Genomic DNA, 23044 nt, shown 5'->3' on the forward strand with positions numbered 1-23044 from the left:
CATATGTTTGTGGTTCTACAGAAAAAGTCTAAAGATCACTAAAGTATGTCTTCTTCCATTTTAACCTGTCTGAAGAGTGTCTATGCAAAATGTCATGGTAGAAACTTCCAATTACTGCAGTTATTAGCATTTGTCATGTGGTCTTCTTTTTTGTATTTCCTCCAAAATTACTTTTCTCTTTAAAAATGCTGCTGTTTAAGAAATGATTAGTATCTATATCAGTAAAATTGTAGCTAGAAATATTGATAACGCATCAAATTGAAAAAAAATTGGTATCGCCCATCTCCATGAAGAACCCCGCCTCCTCCCCCCTGGAGCTCCCGACTTGACAGTGATAAATGAAGCACTGCAGCTAATGTCTAGCTTGGGGAGATTGGAGTCCACACACACACACACACACACACACACACACACACACACACACACACACACACACACACACACTCACAGTGAAAAGATTGCTTCTACTGCACTGCAATTAAATCTACAAAGTAACCTCCCCCCACCCTCGCCTCCTCTGATTGCCTGGTTTCTTCATCTTCCTCCTGCTCCCCCTTCCTTGCATCCTCTCTTTACCTCTCCCTCCTTCGCCCATATCTCTCTTTCCATTTATTTCTCCCTGCTAAAGGATTTCTCTCTCCCAATCTATCCGAGCCCCTCAATCAGCTGCTCTGATTGCCGTCATCATTTTTTATAACCGCCCATCATTACAAGCATCAGCGTTACCGTTATTGTTCTGCGGCTCGCAGACATACTGGACATGACAAGGAACCTGTACACTCACTTATTTTTAACACAAGGTTGTTGGAGTCCCCTGTGTATAATGGGGAAATATTACATTTTAGAGGGTAGAGTTTCCCCAGAAGATTATGTAGGCATTGAATTTGTCACGGTCCCAGGTTACAGTGTTGTGTTTATTGAGTTTTGGGTTCCTGTTTTGATTTGTTACTCATTCTTCTCTTTCTAATGTTCTCATTTTCTGGGTTCCTATGTGTCTTGCCTCTCTCTGTCTTCTCTGTGTGTCTGCTTGTTTATCCGCATGTGCTCTCCCATGTCTGTCGTCTTTATTAGTGTTGATCTTCATGCATCAGTTTAGTTTTTTCTCTACGTGACTTCCTGTCTTGTTTTTCTGGGCCTCGCTCTAGTTTCACTTCCTGTTATTTCATTCAGTCGGGATTACCTGCTCCACAATTCTTAATTTTATTTGTGTTTGTTTGCCTTTACCTCGTACTAATGTACTAATGTATGAGGTAAAGGCAAAGGAATAGGTAAAGGTAAAGGAATCACAGTGTTTTCCCTGCATCCTGTGTAAAGCCATCTGATTATGTTCTCTTTTCTCCTGGTTACTTTTGCTACTGGTGTCCCATTTTTGGGATTTTGGTTACAAGTTTCCCTTCTGAAGTTTAACACTGCTATCAGCTTTTTGTTCGTTTTGTCTGGACGAGTTCTCAATTCCCCCAAACCCAAGAGAACCAGCAATAAAGCAAATGTTTCGCTTGAAAAATTACAAATCAAGCTTCATATGGAGCAAATTTTCAAACCTGATGTGCAAATTAAAAATATCACAAGCTGATCTGATGTATCGATATCAAAAGTACAGCAATCCAAATTCTGACACTTTCTTTGTTGTATTTTTCTTTTATTTCAGGTGCTTAAAATGCTGCTTTCCTTTATTAACCAATGTTTCATTTATTACTTTAGTTATTTTATTACCATTAATAAATATTCAGGTTTTAACCAACATTTAACGGGGCTCGGCAATTAATTTAATTCTCATTTCAATTACTAATTTGCCTTCTTTATTAAAACAAGATAATGGAGGGAAAAAATAATTATTATGCTGCATTTTGATTTGCAATGATTCCTTCATTTCACCTTTCAGCACATCCTTTTTTTTTTTTTTTTCTTTTACTGCTCCAAAAAGGTCGGCACTGACTCTCCACTGGACTGTGGCAGGTTTGGCTCAGTTCAGATTTATTTATGTGGTTCGTTTTTTTAGTTGATTTGTATTTAAAATTAAACGGCATCCACTAAATGAAAATGATGTCTTATAAATCATCACTTTTCCCAAAGTCTGAGTGACTGCGTTAAAATAACGTTTGGTTAGAAATGTTTGATTAATGCCATAATAGCCTCATTATTTGAATAACTGCAGGGTTTCTGTTAAAGTGGTCACCATAAATGTTTATGGTTTATAATGTGACAGTTATTCAGTTCAATTAAGTTAATTTGCATTAACTTTTTTCTTTAATTGCAACACCATAAACTAGAAATGGTCATCGGAAGTTTCTCTATTCGAGGTTCAAAAACAGTTAAAACTTCACATCTGTCACTGTAGGACAAAACAAGCATGTCCATCTTTACATATATGGATCAAAAGTGGTAACGTAATTGTAAAAAAAAAAAAAGAGTTTAATGCTGTTAATTGCACAAAATTAAATGTATGTGGTATATGCCAAACACACAACTCAATCAGCCCCAGCAAAACAATTTCTACACCTGAAGGTCTGTTTTCTGTTTTGCACTAATCTTCTTCTTCTTCTAACCTCTGAATCAGTGGATTGACAGCTATGAGTGTAGTTAGAGCGGGGGTGTGGGTTAATAAGCCTCCACAGGGCTCATATATGCGCGTGTGCACCTTCCTGACGGTTCGACTCGATCGATCGCTCAGAGCCATTAGTCTAGAGACAGTGTATGATGCAGGGAAACTTGAAGCACTTTGCACTGGTGGAGTGCTTAGTGTTTTCCAGACATCTTTATGTCATAGTAATGGTTCTTTGCATTCATACATGCTTTAAGTACATGCTTTGGAGAATTTTGACTGCTGGTTAGAGCAATAATACTAACATGTAGCACACAAAATTAGGCTTTAAATTATACTTTTTACTACAAGATGTAAAAAAGCTTGATTTAAATCAATACATTTATGATATACAGTTATAGCCTGACACAAGCCTGAATTGGATAAACAAAATAAGATGGATGGATGCTGATGATGTAGTGCATACATATTTTATCTTATAAAAAGTTATTTTATTTAATACTAAAACTATTCCTACACTACTGTAAGTACAGGCTGGGTTAAAGCTTTAGTATATCTTCATTTACTGATAAAAGATTGGTGTGTCTACTGCACAAAAGGGGATGTTTTGGGGATGGCTAGGATGGGAATGAGGGACAGCTCAGGTTGAGCAGTTTAGAGACAAAGTTAGAGAGGCAAGGCTGAGATGGTTTGGACATGTGCAGAGGAGGAATAGTGGATACGTTGGACAAGGATGCTGAACATGGAGTTGTCAGGCAGGAGAAAAGAGGAAGACCTCGAGGGACGTTCACTGATGTAGTGAAAGAAGACGTGCAGTGTGTTGGTGTGACGCAGGAGGATGCTAGGGACAGGGTGAGACAGAGGCAGATGTGCTGCTGTGGCAACCCCAGAATAAACAGCCAAAAGAAGAAGATTTATTCGTAAACATAAGCTGCCGTGGTGATCCACAAACAAAATTTTAATGGAGATGGTTACTGTAAGAGGCATCTTCTTAGCTACATCTATATCTGCATCTTATATCAGTGTAAGGCCAAAAACATATGACATGAAAAAAATCCCGGATAACTAACAGTGTGCAAAGCTAAACAGAGTTCTAGTCTCACAACAAGCCGACATCAGCTCATGATTTCTACATATGGTCATCTGTTACAACATCAAGTTGAGTCAAGTTGAATCAAATTGAATCGATTTGTTTTTATATCAGCACATAAACCAACAGCAGGTGTTAGCCAAAGTGTTGTGCAGCTAAAAAACTAAAAGAATAATTAAATAATAAGGAACATTTTTAAAAAATGCTGGGATGGGAAAACCACAAATAAAACAACATAATAACTCTAGGTTAAAAGTCAAAGATGGGTGTCTATTCTACAAATATACCATTCCCACAGAGCGCAGGAGTACTATTCACAAACTCCTCAGTAGTCTTCCATAACTTGGCATATCAGAAGAAAATGGGCTTTTATGGGGGTGGGTCTTAAAGAGACGAGAGGCAGAATGGCCTGTTTATGACAGATAATGAAATTATAGGCTGGATAAAAGGGCAGTAAAAGTCTTTTTTTTTTTAATCCTACAACAATAAACAAGCAAATGAGCAATAAAAACTGACAGTGATACATTTTTACAACATTTCAACTATCTTTTGTTTTAAAGATAAAAAAGACAAAAGACATTACTAAACTATAAATACAGGTACTCACAATGCCAGCAAACGCTAACTTGTGTCAAATGAGGGGCTGCATTCGGCTTACAGAGAGTGGTGTGAAGAAACAAATTTACAAACGTGATATCTGCTATTCAAAGCCTCATTAGCACAATATCACATCAGACATTTACATCACACTCAAAAAAAAAATCCCTGGAAACATTTGCTGTCAGAGTTATTATTATAGCAAGTTGCAATAATAATTATTTACACCTACAAGCACACCTGGTAATTAAAAGACATCGACACACCAGCTGCTGTGTGTCTGAACACATCTGACATTAAATTCTTCATTAGTCTTTTTGTTACTATTTTCCATCTGTGTGTAGGTGGCGAGAGCGGAGCTAAGACATCTGAGATGAGTCAGGTAGGAGTAGTAATGTCCAGATAACACCATTAAAAAATATTTAGCTCTAGACTTCTGACCCCAAACACGAACATCCCAGTAGGGATTCGCTTTTTGGACAACATATTGCAGGGCTAAGGTTACTAGTGAAGGTAGAGCAGATAAAGAGCGGATAAACTGAAAAAGTTGAGGAAATGTTAATTAAAATAAATGCAAATATCAACTAGATTGATTAACCTCTAGACACTAGCTGTAAAGAAAAAACAAAGCCAATGCAGTGCCAAACAGTGCAGTTCCTCAAACGGCCTCATGGGCCTGTCTAAAACTCCCACATTAAAACGCTTCATAACTTCACAGCATTAAAAAGCATGTTTACAGACTGGTACAAAAATGTTTTGGTCTCTATGAATAATTTTCCCCCTTCATAAAAACTGTACAGGCTTCCTTTTGATTTATAAATTTTTTGAGGGATCTTATTGATCTAGGCTCCAAAAACTTGGCTTCAGGCAAAACTCCAATGTTTTCCATGTTTTATATGAAAGTATATGTACCTTTATAGTAGAAAGGTACATATACCTTTCTACTTGTATGTATGTATGTTTAAGAATTGTTTGGTGTTTATCATAAATGTTGTGTTCAGCGTGTAAGAATTTCAAATCATACGTGTGGTCAAAGTTTGGAAATATTCACAAATGTGCACGCTACTATGACAATTACAGTTAAATGTTGCTATTATATGTAGACAAGTTGTTTGTTTCAGTCGGAGCCAACAGCTCTGGCCTCTATGGACAGTATCCCCAACAGCTCTCATTCACTCATCAGCCTAATAATTTCTCAGTTATAGCCCAATGAGCATATCTGGGATAATCCTCCTTTCTAAATCTAAAGTTGTGTCCATGCTGGATGCAATTTGCTCGTTGCACATCACTTTGAAGCTGATGGCTGGTGGATTTTCCAGGCACTGGGCCATGTCAATCACAGGTACCCTTTACTCTCATTGGAAGTCACTTAAATCCCTTACCTGGAAGTTTAGAAAAGTTTATCTAAGATTCCTGCCTTCATAATGTTAAAAGTGGTTATGCCACCCATAGTCACTCAAAGTCGCAGGATACCCTTGAATTTCTGTCATCTCTGGTTGTCACATTGCTGCAATGTTCTGCTTTAGAATGTCAAAATTCTAATTTAAGGTGCTGGCATGTTGGCTTTATTTTCTATGGGTCCAGATCATTCAGTTAGTTTATGGGGAATGGAATTTCCCTGTTTTTCTGTCTGTGTTGATCATGCACAGGTATGGCTGCTAACTGAGCTTCCTGATAAATGAGCACTTTCATTGGGATTTCTTAAATTATAAATTATTAAACCGTTTTATTTATCTGCAAGTATTTTATTTGCCTGATCAGCATTATTTAACTGATCAGCATAATAAGCTGCCTCTTAGGCAAGTTTTCCGTGGATGAACTCTACTTCCACGGTCATTGACTGCAGCTGTGAGCTCGGTGTAGCAGCACATAAATGAACCAGTTCTGGGCAGCTGGATGACGAATGCTAGCTGAAGTCCAAAATGGTGAAACTGGAGAACTTCCAACACTGCAGGATGAGACTGTCTCTGTGGACTGCCCCAAGAGCTAGCAAGCCAGCAAAACAACTGATGGGAAATGAAACATGGCGTGGCGGGAAGCACTGGGTAAGCATGTTAGGAACAGTTAAACTTTCAAAATAAGAGCGAGGGGATTGCCAAATTTGTCATTTGTAAATCAAACACAGATGGTGCCATTCTTTCTAAGGGAGAAAGAAAAAATGCGAAATACACCTGTAGGGCCACACCTTTCAAAGTCTGTATGTAGATGAATGCAGATTAATGTGCAGATTTTACATTATTATATACATCTAAAACTAGGCAGATTTAAATAGCTGCAATTGGTAACTGTATTAATTGAGACCCATCTTTCTAAAGAAAATACCTGCAACCATCACTTTTTCTGGCCCTTTATGCTGAACCTTAGAAAGTCTGAGAGTTTAGGTGAAACAAACCACTAGTTAAAAACGACAAAGGAAATTTCTGAAAACTTAAAAATCATTATAAATTATTTCAGTCAAGGTTTAAGCTAATATTCCAAACAGTCCCAGGCTCCAGCTCGACTAATGTCACAATTTGATACTTTTCTTAGTCCTCTATCATAATAAAGCAAACATCTTTGACTTTTGACTTTTTAAAGTATTCTTGAAAAAAAAAAAGTTTCCATGACTTTTATCACTATTGCAGTTTTGAACAAAGTCCCATAAGTATTCAAGTACTTATTTGAACCCATTATTTCTGATCCTACTACTAGGCACACCTGGTCAGACATGTTAACATGATTAAAAATAAAGTTATAGTCCTACTTAACATTGTAAATACATAGTTCTGTGTAAAGTCTGATTGGATTCACTGTTAACTATGCAAAAGCCAACCAAAAGATCTTGGTGGGTATTTTGGTCTTTTTCTTAGGCTTCTGGCCCTGTTTTGCCTGCTTTGTTTCCTCAAGCTTGATCATCAAACACATACCTGGCTGCTCTTTTTGTGTCTACTCCCTTAAGCATGAAACCTCTTCCCCCAAACAATTACTATTGGTCTATGAAGTTTCAAAGCCCAAAAAGCATTGATACACAAACCTCTTGCGCTGCACACAGATGGCCTTCCTCTGGCTACTATGAGAGTCTCTGAAGTCCAGTATCTGGCCTTGTCCAGTTCACAGATGCTGTTTGGCGCTCCAAGAAATACGAATGCTTTATAAACTACTTTTTTAGCATTAAAATCACAGGTCGACCTTTTGAACATTGTAGTCACGCTACACTTTGTCTCCAAAACCTAATCGCGTCCAATTGGTCCAATGCGGAATTTCGTTTAAATAGAGAAAAGGGCTTGTTTGTTTCTGATTTCCATTGACCTCAAAGACGCTTCAGTCCGTTGAAAATACTTTTTCTCTCCCGTCTTTTTGAAGCCGATGCAAAGCTTGTCCCCATCCACCACCACCTTCACCACCACCATGCCTGGACGTTTCTTGATTTCCTCTGGCGCTGCATCTCTGAGCCAGACAGACAAAGGAAGGGAAGTCCTGCCAAGTCTCTCGACTGCAGGCATGGCTTTTTCCTTTCCTCTCTGCTCCCTCGCTCTTTCTTCGGCTCTCTCTCGATTGTGGCAGTGTTCCCGAGGAGCCTTGGCGATGCTCCAGCATGTCTGCCACTCCGTCTGAACCTTTCCATCCTACCCTCCATCCCGATCGTCCTTTCGCTGTGGACCCCCGCCCCGCTAACCCCTCCACTCCCACATCCTCCTTCCCCAGTCCAACCCCCTCCAGCCTAACCAAAACATTAAACACACTCCAAAAAACAAAACAAAAATTTACATTCAACTCATTTATAATCAGTCAAATATTTGATTCCGCATCTTTTTCTTTCTCTTCAACCCTTAAACCAAAACTCACTCAGTATTCCGAAAAACTGTTGTCGCCCAACAACCTTTACACTTACCACTAAAAGGAAGTGACCGCGTGTGTCTCTGACTGTGTGTGTGAGTATATGTGTATCTCAGGTCTTTTGTTTAGTGCCAGTGCAGATCTATTCATCATGTGCCAAGACTCTGTGCCCTCACTTGTAGTGAAGAGGGGGCAGGTTGGTGCCAAGTGCCCTGACTGCCAGCTTAGTGCTGCTGTCGGTCTGTTTATGCTCACAGAAAGCTCTCTATCTCACACACACACACACACACACACACACACACACACAACACACACACACACACACACACACACACACACACACGTATAAGCACAGTTTTCTTTGAGCCATTTACAAGCAGGAGTGGCAAATATATTTGTAAAGAGGGAACAAAATAAACAGATGTATGGAATATTAAAAGCAAGTGCTAATATGTATAAAATTAAGCTGATATTATCTGATGCTTAATCGGAATATATCTCCCCTTAATATCCTCAAAGTATAGTTGAGCAACATTATTGTCTTATGGTTTATTGTATGAAATATTAAAACGTTTTAAAATTCTACAACATTATTCGGAGGAAATTGTGACATAAAATGCACCTTTTTTTATATACATGAACATGTAACATTCTGTTACATGATATCTAATTTTGCTGTAATTCTATAAAATTATACCTGAATTTTACATACACTACATACATTATTTAAATAGTTTTCTTAGATAAACCTTGCTAGTAGCAGGTTTGACCCCCTTTTCCTTCAGAACTGCCTTAATTCGCCATGTTAAAGATTCAGCAAGGTGCTGGAAAAATTCCTCAGAGATTCTGGTCCATATTGACATCACAGCATCACACTGTTGCTGCAGATTTGTCAACAGGACATCCATGATATGAACAACCTTTTCTACCACATCGCAAAGGTGTTCTATTGAATTGGCATAGCACGTTATCCTTCTGGAAACAAGCATCGGAAGATGGTACATTGTGGTCATAAAGGTGTGGACACAGTCAGCTACAATACTCAGCTAATTGGTACTAAGGGGCCAAAAGTGTGCACAACGCTATCATACAGTACCACCGTCAACAGCCTGAACCAAGGCTTTCACATAGTTTACGACAATTTCTGACCCTACCATCTGAATTTTGCAGCAGAAATGGAGACTCATCATACAAGCCAACGTTTTTACAATATTCTATTGTCCAACTTTGGTGAGCTTGTACTAACTGCAGCCTTAGCATCTTGTTGCTGTAGCACTTGTGTTTCAAGGTTCAACATCTTGTGTTTACATAGATCAGGGGTGTCCAACTCCAGGCCCCAAGGACCGGTGTCCTGCAGGTTTTAGATGCGTCCTTGATCCAACACAGCTGAACCTCCAGGACACTGGCCTTTGAGGCCTGGAGTTGGACACTCCTGACAGGAATATTCTTCTGCATATCTTTGATGTAACTAGTAGTTATTTGATTTACTCTTGGCTTACTATCAGCTTGACCCAGTTTGGCCATTTTCTGACCATTCTCTGTAAACTCTGCAGGCGGTTATGTAGGAAAATCCCAGCAGATCAGCAATTTCTGAAATACTCTGCACAACATCGGCACATTCAAAATCACTCAAATCTCATTTTCACCAACAATATGTAACTATCAAAGGGATTCCCAACATTTCTAACTTAATCATTTTTAAACATGCAAATATCAGAAAATATTTTGAGAATTAAATTGATTATACTGATACTAACAAGTTATCCAAGTTAAGTTGTACCCCAGCTCTTGCAAAATGACAGCTGAAACAGGCAAATGCATCCACAACACTGAATTTGGGCAAATGGTTGGAAAAATTGATGGATGGGTGAATTTTATAACACAATGGATTCAAACTTAAACCAAATATATTGCATAATGTTTAACTGCTGCAACTATCAAAATGCAGTTTTGCTGCAAACTGAATGCAATGTTTGGTTAGTCACTAATAAAGCATCATATTTTATATGTACTGTACTTAAAATTTGAGGAGCTGTTATCAGTTTAAGCAGTGGTTTATAATCTTTGGACCTTGTCAGATTAAAAATCACTTTGTACTTTTGATCCCGTTTAATCTTTCACATATCTGTGGGGCATTTCCACTCTAACTTTTTCAGAATTCAGAATTCAGAGAAAACAAATATCTAATTCTTTGCGAAATACAAACAATCGGAGGATAAAATTACAATATGTAAAATTATGACACTTTTTCCATTTTATTCACTTTCTATTGGTCTGATCTATCTTTAGATTTATCTACCGATGCTTAACTAATCATTAACCAGGTAAAGGCACAGCAAGCTGCAACTGTTAAATATTGTTTACTTTACAAACAATAACTTCACAATGTAATAATAAATCAAGCTTTTTTTTCCTGGCTCAAAATGGGCCTATGAAGCATGACTCTGCACATAAGCATGGTTTACCCGCATACAGTAAAAGTGTTATAAAGCAATATAAAGATATCTTTTGTGATTTCTGCCCATAATTACATGAAAATCTCGATTTTTCCATCACAAGGTTAAATTCTCACACATATTTTTCCTTTTTTAAATTTTACTTCTAATACTTCAGCATTTAAGTTTCCTTATTAGGTGCTGAAATTTAACCTGTGACTGAATATGTTTACATTCATACATTGGTATTAAATAAGTGAATTATTTACAGACCTCTACATTTGCGGATATTCGTTTTTTCCTCTACCACTGTTAAGAGACTGGGACGCGCATGCGCAGTAAAAGCATACTTTAACTGGGTAGTAGCATGTGTAGCATCAGATAAATTTGCGATTGTTTAACTTAATTACATTCTTATAACTGAAGCTGCTTTCTTCGTGAATGGATGGAAACACCTGGGAAGTAACCCACAGACCATTGTAACACTAAACAAACCAGCAAACAGCTCGTTTCATTTCGCTACATAACGCGGATATGTAGTAAAGTTATATCACAGGGCTAACTTAAGCTAGCCTGCTGAAGCTAACCGGGTCCACTCTTACCAGAGACTTTCATACTCTCAGTCCGGCCGGGCAACGCTGTCTCTGGGGTCGGCATCTGTGCTTTGGAGGCCATATCTCCCATCCGAATGTTGACAAAGTGACGCCAAACGAAAAGGATCCTGGATGGAGAGACCATTGACCCTCAGCACCTCTCACACCCTGCTGCTGCTGCACTAGCTAGCCTTACATAACAGACATGGGTTTGCGTAACTGTAAGTGTCGCCCCTTACACAATGATGACTGTAAACAAAACACATTTTGAAAATGTTTTATTGCACACTTACAACATAACATAGTGCATTTCCTCATTGAAGACAAAGTACACATTTTGCCACACACGATGCAGAAAGTGAAAGTTAACTACAAAAGTTTTTCATTGTTTTTATTTGTATTTTCTTGTAAATAACTGGGACCACAATAAAGACGAATTCACCTGCTGGGTTTGTTTTTCATTTCGTCTTGTTTCTGTGAACACTGATGAGCTGTATATTCACCAGTGGCTAAGTTAACATACATATACATATATATTGTACATATATTTATTAGTTTCAGGTTGGCCATTCTTGTATTTTGCTCGTTTGTGTTGTTGTGTTTGCACATCTCTGTTGCTTGTGGGGCTCGCACACAAGAATTTCACTCGCATGTGCTGTGCCAGTGTGCCTGCACATGTGATGTGACAATAAAAAGTGATTTGATTTGATTTGATTTGATTTGTAACATAAAAATTCCTATTATTTTGAATGGAGTTCAGTCGTAGTCTCTCAGATGTGAGCTGGTTTGTAGTTTTATATGACTGGTGCTCCGTCGCTGTTAAATACTAATATGAGAGATTTATGTATAAAGCTGGGGAATTCTTCTGTCACAGGAGCCAATCCACAAAAGTGTAACAAAACAACTTCAATAAGGAAGAACCACTGAAAAAATAAACACAACATGACAAAAATAGCTCAGCAAGTTTAAAGAAAATGGTACAATCAGAGATTTTTTAAATAAAAGTTCAAATATAATACAATAAGTGGCTTAAGTAAAAACAAATGCATTGAGACAGCCTCCACACTGAGCTGTTAGCTGTTATTTACTGATTCCACTCAGTTAAACTGGCCATCTGTCATTTTACCTAAACCTCTGTGTCAGTTTGAACTCATCAACACCAAACTGTCGAAAGAAACATTTGTCTTTCACACCATTAAAAGCAATGTTACTTAGTCTGTTTGGAGTTTGAGTTCCCTGTGGGTTTCAAAGATCTTTTTCTTCTTCTTTCAGCTGTTTCCTTTAGTCACTACAGCTGATCATCTCAGTCCATCTCACCCTGTTCCTACCTCCTCCTCTGTCACACCAATTCTCTGCATGTCCTCCTTCACTACATCCGTCAATCTCCCCTGTGGTTTTCCTCCTTCCTGGAAGCTTCATAATCAACTTCCTTTGGCAAATATATCCACAATGCCTTGTCTCCAAAACGTCTCAGCCTTGCATCTCTAACGTTGTGTCTAAACTTGTTTTTTTGCTGTTGTTTTGGCCTTGGAGACCCTGATGTCTGTTTGGTTCTGTATATTTTTTCTAGCTAACTTTAATACTGTACATTAATTAAATAAATGCTTTGTTGCTCATTCAGCAAGCTGATTCTAAGACTTGTGGTTTGTCCTCCCTAGACTTTTAGGTGAGGGGCAGTAGCACCCTATGGCAGGTACCCCTCTTGTGGGACAGATGGGATAGACCTCAGGTCCCCTTCATCGCCATGGTGGACAAATGGTTTAGAAAACTAAGAGACACATGATCAAATATGACTTATTTAATACATCTACATAAATAACATGACCCTGAAATTTACCTGAAGCTGTTCATAATGTAGATTTATGTCTACAGTAGACTAGAAGACTTTAAAAATGACTTTTACAAAACTAATGTCTGACACTGTCTCATATCTAAAGGCAATCTGTCATAAGTCAGGGTTTTTAGTTATAGACTGTAAAGGCTTCTTTAAACCCGCCAAAGCTTTTTGCAGACAGACTATGTCAACATTAACTGCCCTTTAAACAACAGCATCTCATTTGTACATTTGTCAAATACGAATTAAGCTCTGTCTCAAATTATGCATTTTAATACTTTTCTCACTGTTTTGTGAGCATAAGTGTTCACACTATTACAAAAGTATATACAACTACACAAACCCCAGTGGTGTACTCAGGAGGGTCAGAAAGTAGTCAGTAGAACACTTTTGTTCGATGTTATAATCACAAAGCACCTGAGGCAGTAAAGTTTTTCTCAGCTATTCAGGGACAGTTTTTTCATGCCAGTTAAATTACAACATACATTAATATGTAGATATAACGTACAGTAAGACAGCACTCTGAACTTTGTGCCAATGCTTTGGGGAAAAGGGTCCTTTCTTTACAAAGCTAGATCCTGTGTGACGTGTTTCACCCTCCACCTTTGAAGAACTCCACGAAAACCGTCTTTATTGCCCAGTGCTGCACCTCCTGAGCATGAATGGTAGCGCATTTCTGCAGAAGCCAGAGGCTGATTAACAGGCCTGGTTTGGGGACTACATCATCATAGAGCCACATAAAACGTAGCTTTGGGTGTCCACATCCTTTAGGACACAAAAGCTAATTGTATTGTTAGTTAAAACTATCTGGATTAAATTAACAGTTTATGTTGAGGTGGAAGGGGGCTCATTTCACCCTGTGTGTTTGGTGACGCAGTGGTCCTCAGAGGAGGACGGAGCATCCATGAGTGGTGTACTCATTATATATTGAACATTTCAAAGACTGTGGATCTTACACTTTTACTGCTAATATGATATTATTTCCCATCATGTCGTCACCATTATAAGAAGAAAAACTGCTGATCAGTAAGGCAGAGGCAGCTTTTGTCACTGCTGGCCTAAGAAGAAAAGACGGTGCAGAAAGTGGACACGGCATGGAAAGAAAGCAGAGGGGGCACTTATTGGTTACTGGCAGTGGTCACGGGATTGAACTTCACTGGTTTTAATTAAAAGCTTGCCCTAAAAGAGCTCCAGCTGAGTTTTGTAACCATTTTACACTAAAGAAACAATGTGACAGGGGCGCCAAAACATTAGAAAAATACAGCCATTAAAACGAACATGCACACAATATTAAAATGGATACGTTTTATTCCATACCTTGAAAAATGAAAGCAGAATATGAAAGATAAACAATGAAAATTGTAATTACAGGGAGTTAAACACCACACGGGTATAATGGTTTGAATTATGAAAGTAAACTGTAAATATTTGACATTTTAATAAAAATCCAAATAGCAGAACAGTTTAATGTAAGCTGTGAACACTTCAGCCCTGACAAGAAATGAAAAGTAAATATTAAATGATCACAAACATTACACAATGAATTAAAACAAAAAAATGTTCAAGAAAACGATTTGTGTGTTACTCAGATGGTTCAAATAAGGTTGTAGGGATTTCTTGAAGAAAATCAGGCTCCGTGAGATGGAAGATGATGATTATTTCATAGTCGGCAGCTATAATGGTGCAGTCAAATGAGCACCGAACAGCCTCCATCAGTCAACTGGTTCCCAGTACACTAGGTGGTGGTGGGGGGATGGATGGAAAGAGGACAGATGATGAGCCATATGGAAGAACCCAGGAGGAACGCTGCTAATGCTGGAAAAAATGTTAATTTCGGTGTCTCATTGTTCGTGTATGAAGGTGGGAATCATCAATAATTCAGATGGCAGGTGCACAGTTTTAGTTTTCACTGGAGAAGAAGACTTTTCTAAATGTACACTTCTCTGTTAACTCTTTCCATCCCTTGGCTTCTTTATATTAGAACCAAGCAATGCAGCATTTCTCCAAACATTTCTGAACATCTACTGATTGGAGCACATTAAATGAAAATGTCACCTGGTGCAACTCTGAGTGAAAATAATGTGCTGCATTTCAGCTAAAGTTAGTAGATATATTGAGTGGTTCAGGTGGGGGCAAAGAAGGCAGGGGCCCATTCGTACTCGAACTTTGCCCTGTCTGACTTTTTGAGGCAGGGATCGTGGCTGAATTTGTTTGAACATAAAGGGGGAAAAAAAGTTGTGCCAGTCTTCATGATGGCAGCACTGACAAAACTCAACCACAGAGACAAAAATCAATACTTTATCTGTTTAATGCAAACCCAATTAAACTGCTTTCTCATCCATAAAGAGCCTGTCATCTAATTTAACTTTTTTGGTTTGGTTTTTTATCCCTGTTGTTCCAATCACTTTAGGCTGGAGCCACAGAATGGAGATGCTCAGTATCTTTTATTTATACTCAGAAAAGGGAAGAATAAAGGGGGAAATTCTGAACATTTGTGAATAATGGTGTTTATGTAGCCTCTAAAGAAAATTTGAGCACCAAAAATGAGAAAATTGTATCCAGCAGCTCTACAATCACCTTATTATTGTGCATCTCAGCTGGGAGGCCATTCAAAATTCTACCAAAAATCTCGTCATCAAACAGGTATATAATTATAAATGTCAACCTATTTCTTGAATGGTTTGGTAAATATGATGTTAATTACATACCCAACCATGATGTCAACATATCTCCTCTAATATGAATGTATTAATCCTATAATTAATCAGTATTCTGATTCTGATTCTGAAAATGTAAAAATAAAAGCCTTTACTAACTAATTTAACAAATAAAACAAAATAAACTAAATTATTACGGCTTTATTTCCCATTATTCTACATGATAATCACAAAGCACTTTTATTTATTTATTTATTACAAGACTACACTTTGTGGTATGGCTTTGTGGTGAGCACTTTACACATTCAGCGTGGCACCTTTTCATTTTTCTAAGCTATATCCGGTTTGGTTGCTTCATCCTGCACCTTTGTTGAACTCCATGCAACCCGTCGTCATTGCTTATTTCAAGTACAATAAGCAAATCTCTGTAGACGAGTTTATAAATTCTCACAGCAAGCCTGAAAACACGAGAGCAGAGGCTGATGAATGCGCCTGGTTTGGGAATTACATCATCATTTAAAATGTAGCTTTGGGTGTCCGTATACTAGCACAGAGGCTAGCTGCATTGTTCCTTGAAGCCATTTGGATTAAATTAATGACAGTTTATGGTCAGATGGAGTGGGGCTTGTTTCACTCGGTGTGTTTGGTGAGGCAGATGCTTTCACTCCCCCCTCCCTCCTTTCTTAGAGGAGGACGGGGCGGATGAAAAGCGGAGGGAGGACGGAGCTGGAAGCTGAAACTGAGGATGTAAAAACCCGGCTTCATCTGACTCCCTCTCTTTCAGAGGACCACCCCCTCCCCTATCCTCTCTCCATCTGACTGCGCCCAACTTCTCTCCCTCCATCCTGCCGTACAGCTACACGGACTGCACCCAGCACGCACAAAACCTGATTTTGATGGGTTCGGGATATTTGCTTGACTCTTGTACTCTTTATGGGTCTGGACTATTTGTACTTTAAAGAGTGTTCTCTGGAAAGAGAAAGAGAGAGAGAGAAATACCGCCTATTCAGCTCGTGTGCAGAAGAAGGACGGTCCGACCTCCGCATCCCTCGCAACATCCCTCCGCTTCCTCCGCATCCTCAGCATCCCATCCCTGGGAGGACCTCCAGAGAAGAGGACCGCGGACCAAGCTGCAAATAAAGCCGGTTTACATCGTTCTCTCACCGGGCACACAGAGCCTCAAGAGTCGGTGTGTTTAATGGAGGTCTGGGCTGCCTTTTTATTTATTTATTTTTAAACATCAAACAATAAGAACGTGCTCTGTAATGGCAAAAGAAATAGATACCTGCGCCATTTATCCTGCACCCTGCCGCTGAAAGGTATTGTTGTTGTTCGGTGTTACACACTTTTACAGCACATTTGTTCGTTTTAAAGCTAAGGTATTATAGGCGTTGTGTGTGTGTGTGTGTGTGTGTGTGTGTGTGTGTGTGTGTGTGTGTGTGTTTAAAAACCCTTTCATCTGCGTTTTGCTCCTGCGAACGCCGCAGTGTGCTGTCGTGCTCTGCGGAACTTCTCTTTTTTTCTGTTTCTGTTGCGAAAAAAAGAGCCAAATTCTGCATTCACGCCCAAATCCATCCACAAATACTGCACCAGATGTAATATTTAACTCTGGCAGGCCGTGGTGTTTTCTGGTAAATTTGATGTTATAATTGGAAAAACGCAAAAACGGAAATCTTTATTGTGTTTTACTGTCTGTTAGACCAGTTTTTACAGACTGTAATTTGACTTATTCGGTGCCTGCAGTCGTGTATTGGTTAAAAATGTTCAATATAAGCTCTAGCACACACACACACACACGCACGCACACACGCCCGACCCCCACAAAGGCAACCATCCACCCCCTCCCTCCTCTCTGCAGTTTTAGCCTACATGAGCTATCTGGGTCATTAGCATTTCAGCGGTTAATGAGGCTGCAGATGGGTCCTCCTCTCTGCCGGAGAGCCGCTGAGCAGCACAGATGATGCTGATGCTGCTGCTTTTCATCTGCACAAATCAAAAGAAGAGGCTACATGTCCTGATGCCCCCCTGCCCCCCTCCTCTTTTTTTCTGTTTAGCTGACAGGATGGTGTACTCATGTGGGATGAGAAGTAAAATTGCAGCAGCAGCTTCCTCCCCTGCAGCTGTGTCACTAATGCAGTGCTGTATAAGAACGTACATTATGGCTGCTGCTGCCAGATAATGGAGGATGATGCTTTAATGGTCCGCAGTGCTGCCGTGTTTTTAATGATTTAAAACTGCACATCTCTGCAATACTTTTTACACATATACTGTATTATTTTAGATTTTTTATTTTTTATTTTTTGGCCTCTTCCAAATGCATTTTCCCCTCCAGTCTTCCAGTAAGCCATTATTGGTTTCCACTCATCCGGGGGTATGAAAATCAATTTGCAGAGATTTTTACACTTGCTCCATGCGGTCAATCAATTTCAGTGAGCACCATGTCTGCGTTTAATGCAGCTGAAGATGCATTACTGTTGCATGCAGCGCAACTAAAAAGCAAAAAAAGGGTGAAGAAAAAAAACAGAGGGAGGTCACATGATGTTAAAAAAAAATCATTTTACATTGAACAAATGTTAATCTTTTTTTTTTTTCAGGCCTCCAGAAATCCTTCAGATGACACTTTTTGTGGAACTTCTGCCAAATTAAGCCAATGAAATGACAATACCAGTAGAGATGACATTATTTCAAGTATGCTAGAAGCCAAAGGAGGAGATTGAAGCGATTAATATTCAAATGATTTGGATGGATTTTGACATAATTTTTAGTCACAGGGCTAAAATCTGCAAACTGTCCATATACACAGCGGATAAACTGATTGTCACTGAACCACTTCTAACACTGCACCCATTTACATCTCAGGGAAAAGAAAGATATGCACACACAGTCACATTTACGCCTATGCATGGACCACTACAGGGTCCTCCTGAGCTGCCTCTCTGTGTGTGGACTGCAGGAGGAGACAAAGCACTGCAGAGGAGCAGAGCTGAGTAAAAAAACCTTGCCGTTATTGTAACGAACCACTCTTTTGCTTTAACAATAATGTATTATAACGCTGTCAATAGATTGCATTCACAATATCTAGTACAATCAGCACCAATATCATCATAAATGTTGCTGTCAGTGTAATTTGATCAGCTGTATTCAATTTGTAAGGCAGTTTTAGCAGCATGCGGAGGCATGATAAATAATCAGTGCAGTCATAGTCAATATAACCCAACGGTGACAATAAAGCGTTCACTATATTGATATTTAATACATTTATAGCCCACTGAGTGTCATGGGAGATTTACAAGCTCAATATATTGAAATTTGTTTATCTGTTTATAGAAATACATTAAAGAGGAACCCCCTCAGCGCTTGATAACTTGGCAGCAATTTTATTTTCTGGAGTGCTGCTGTTGCAGAAAAACTACTGAGACAGATAAGGACAGGAATAAAGTGGAAGTGATTCAGTCAAGCTGGACAGAGAAAGCTCTAGTAGGACAGAGCAGTGCTGGGGAAAAAAAGAAAAGAAAAACAGTGGTAAAAATGGACTCACTGGAAACGTTAAAGCGAGGTGCACAAGACCACAGCTGCATTGAAAAAAAAAGCAATAAATGTATGAAAACTGTACAAAATCACGATGTTGTGAGTCAGATGAGAACAAAGGGGAATAAGAGAAATATGGGTTGTCACTCCTCGTGTTCACAGCGGACCTTGATTTAAATGTCCATACAATTAAGGCACGCGGTGAATGCCAAGAGAGCAACCAAATATCAGCCATTACAAACACTTATTTGACTGTTCATGTCATGCAAAGATGTAAAGATGCATTTCCAGTTTCCAGTTTCTCTAACATGGCTGTCTTGACGGTAGACTGGGTAAGACGCTGCAGTACCACCACGGACCACTAGTGCACATATATATATATATATATATATATATATATATATATATATATATATATATATATATATATATATATATATATGACTTTTTTGTTCCTTTATTATTTTTTATTAAAAATTATTAGATATAAGATTGTCCTCATATTTTTCTTTCATGCCGTTACAACCCTATCCATATTTAAGAGTTAACTATGACAGCGCCTTCTAGTGTCTGAATTACATGAGCTTATATTTAGTCTGTGTGTAGTATTATAGCACCAGTATTAGGAGGAGGTTGGGGTGGATGGATAGGTCTACGGTTCTGCTTTTGTTCTCCGAAACCTGAATCAAAAGATTTGAAATAAGTGCTTTTTGCCTTTAATCTCAATTGGAAATCAGAGAAACTGGAGTAGAAATAAGTAGAGAGTAATATTAATTGATTTTCCTATCAAATTAAATGATTAAATACAGTTTATCATAAAGTGCTATCATTTCCAGGCTCTTGTAAGTGTCTAATGCCACATATTGCAACTGTTTTCAAAAGTCATATTTGTAGCTAGCTGAGTTGTGCCAATTGGGGTTAAATATCAGCATACTCACATGTGCCAAATTTGGAGTAGTATTATATGTGCAGATTTGGCCCAGTTTAGACTGAGGAAATGACTTTTATTTCTACTGGCTGGCAGAATTAGGACCATTTCAACCATGGGGAGCTGCAGGAAGGGACTAATATTTTGTAACTGAATGCCAACCACCAGTGAGCATTCAAAGAATTAGTATATACAGAGATTGGTCCAGAGATTGTGCCCAATTAAATGCTCACTAATAATGAACTTCAAGATCAAACTAGTCAGTAGTTTTATTTACAAAGGCCTAAATCCAACCAGATCATTTCTATCCTCAACTTCAGGTAAAGGAAAAATCCTCAAAAACTAATTAAATGAACGAGATAACGCTGAAAGACGCGAGATAAACACTTAAAAATGTCTCGTTAACATCAGCAGAACACATCAGTTCATTCTGCTTTCATTACCATCGCTGCTCTGTTGCGTCTCGCTTACATCAGCCTCCTAAATCCTAAGAAATCCACTATAATTTGTAGTCTTTGAGACTTTGAAAGCTGTCTGACATGCAGGTCTAGTTAATGTCCTCACTGAAAGATCTGATTAATTATGTTCTAAAATGAGATTAGATTTAAATGAGATTGGAAGCACTGATTTGAAAAAAATGGAAAAGGGTGTGAGCAGCCGGGTTAATACCCACCACTAATTAATGCCCTGTGTTTACAGATTAAAATTCAAAATGGAATTAAAAGTATGGACAAAGCGGGTCTGCTGGAGGCTTTAATAATGTATGCTTCACTCACATGCATGTCTATAACATGTAGCATGTAATATTAATAAGAACCAAGTGCAGCTACGGTGTTCCTGTGCTTCCTGTTAATTTCCTGTCAGCCTGTATGAATCCACCCTGGCATGCTTTGCTTCAGTGCTGCAGGATTGTGATTAAAGTAACTGTGTTTCACATGGGTCTCATTTGTTATGGTTCTGACATGCAGACAAGGCCAATAAATACTATACAAGAGGATAAAGCCTTCTGATATTGGATGGAAAACAGCAGCAGAGCAACTGCAAGTAATGCAAATAGGAAGAGATTTTTAGGCTTAAAATCTTTCATAGAAAAAGGATATTTTTGGACTTCAGCACAAAAAACGGACTCCCAGCACCTCCAGGCTTTGTTCCCAGTATAATTAATGCTTGCTTGTATAATTATTGCTGTCCAATAAGCACTTTTTGCTCTGTGTGAAATAAGAGAATACATTACACGGATGTAGGTGAAGATTTTCTGATTCACGGTAGAGACAAGGATAGCAGCAGGACAGGAAGTCTCCCGAGTTATCACTTACTAATGCATTGTCCCCAAACACAGAGTGTATCGATCAAGGATGTATAGTTCCTCTGCTGGGAACGGAGGTCGTACACTGGATATTTACTGTATGCTGTTCTGAACATGCACAGAGAGTGAATTTAATCACTCTGGTGCATCTTAATGTATTTTCTTCAGACTGTGAATTTTGCAAATAAATTGATTTCAGCTTGTTAAATTATTTAAAGAACCACGTTTTTGTTTTTTTCTGTCCCATACAGCTACTTTACTTATACTGGAAATTTGCTTAACTCTGGGCTTTTCTTAGATGAGCTAAAATATCTGTAAAAAACAAACAAACAAACAAACAAAACCTTCTCCTTCTTCAGAAACTGCCATGTACGTGGGAAAATACGGACGCATGGATTGTGAGTGTTATATGAGCACATATTAGATCTTGGGTTTGACAGCTGAAAGATGAAACAGATGATTAATGTACACGCACTGCAGAAAAAGACACCACGATTGCATTATAGTTTATCCTCTGGCTGAATTCTTTTTATCCCAGTATTTTTTTTTTCGCATTTGATTAAATAAAAGTAACCAAATCAATGTGATGCAGTTTCCCTCCACCCTTATTCACAGCTTTTGCACTTTTCTGCTATAGACGTGTTTTATTTGTTGGCTGCGGTATAATTTTGCAAGATTTATATACTCGGATCAACTGTTCAAGCACTGTGGTTAAATGATCTCAAAGCAGTCAGTGTTATGTGTCTGTGCGTGCTGTTTGTCTATTGTATGTTCTCAGGGACATAATGATACCCAAGAGTGTCTTATGAAGATGCTAAACAATAAAATACAATTTAAAAAATGACCTTGTTTTTGTCTTTATTCTTTTTGTTTCATTTTTTATATATTTAATGAGAACCTACCTTAACTTCTGTCACACAGTTTTAGTTGTGGATCTCCATATTAAATGGCAAAATCTTCATATAATGATGTAGGGACTTCCTGTGAGCCAAAAGCTCAGGCTTCAAACTCCTCTAAATGCTCTGTTGATTTTATTTTATTATTTGAGAACAGTGAGACGCCCTAATATGGTCATATTAGCTAGTTATATAGCATAGAAGCCCCACCCACCTGCAGGCTAAATCTTGTGTTTGTGAAGAAGGTGGTCTTAAAGGGAGAGGAGCTAAAAAGAACTGAGGGCTCGCTTCTTCTCCTCCAATCCATGTCCAAGTGTCCTTTGGCAAGATACTGAAGTCCAAATGGGTCCCAGTACATCCATCATAGAGTGAACATGCAGTAATAGAAAGCTCTTAATGGTGTGTAGAATAAAGCACTTTGAATGCTCAAAGTAGAAACATTTATAAGTACCAATCCAAATACCAAGACCCAGTAAAGGATGAATAAGTTTGAACCAAAGCTACTCCAAAACAAAAAATATGGAGCTCAGTAGGTTGATTTGAGCTACATTAAAAAAGAAAACACACACACCTACACACACACACAAACACACAAAACCACATAAAGCTGATTTTAACATATTCACAGTAAACCTTTGTGAAAGAATCTTAGCAATAGACTGTTTTTTCCAGTTTTGAGCTGATATTTATTGTATCATGCGTATGAACTAAACTAAATTAAACTAAAGACTCATGTTGAGGTCTAACTACTGATTTATACAATGTTTACAGAGAACAGCAGAAACAAACTGGTGTTTTTGTAATCACCAACCAGAGAACTAA

The 23044-nt window shown here is 38.4% G+C and overlaps 1 protein-coding gene and 1 long non-coding RNA gene across 3 annotated transcripts in view; one reads left to right on the forward strand and one right to left on the reverse strand.

Moving 5' to 3' along the window:
- Nucleotides 1-11274, reverse strand: part of msraa (methionine sulfoxide reductase Aa) — a 58879-nt gene extending 47605 nt beyond the window's left edge. The window contains exon 1 of one of the 2 annotated variants that reach the window (XM_085246089.1): nt 11083-11274. In XM_085246089.1, the coding sequence (XP_085102215.1) occupies nt 11083-11218 (136 nt within the window). In that variant the 5' untranslated portion in view covers nt 11219-11274. Of the gene's footprint in view, nt 1-7242; nt 7795-11082 lie in introns of those variants that run through there. The other variant, XM_085246087.1, reaches the window with a different exon arrangement.
- Nucleotides 11275-16262: 4988 nt separating this feature from the next.
- On the forward strand, nt 16263-21114 carry LOC146558260 (uncharacterized). Its single transcript, XR_014888580.1, has 2 exons — nt 16263-16883; nt 18159-21114. It is a non-coding gene; the product is annotated as an uncharacterized LOC146558260 (long non-coding RNA).
- Nucleotides 21115-23044: the final 1930 nt, after the last annotated feature.

The sequence above is a fragment of the Mchenga conophoros genome, linkage group LG15 (assembly GCF_057382185.1).
Source record: "Mchenga conophoros isolate Kocher_MC1m ecotype Shallow Benthic linkage group LG15, M_conophoros_male_GT1.1, whole genome shotgun sequence".
Classification (NCBI taxonomy): Eukaryota; Metazoa; Chordata; class Actinopteri; order Cichliformes; family Cichlidae; genus Mchenga; species Mchenga conophoros.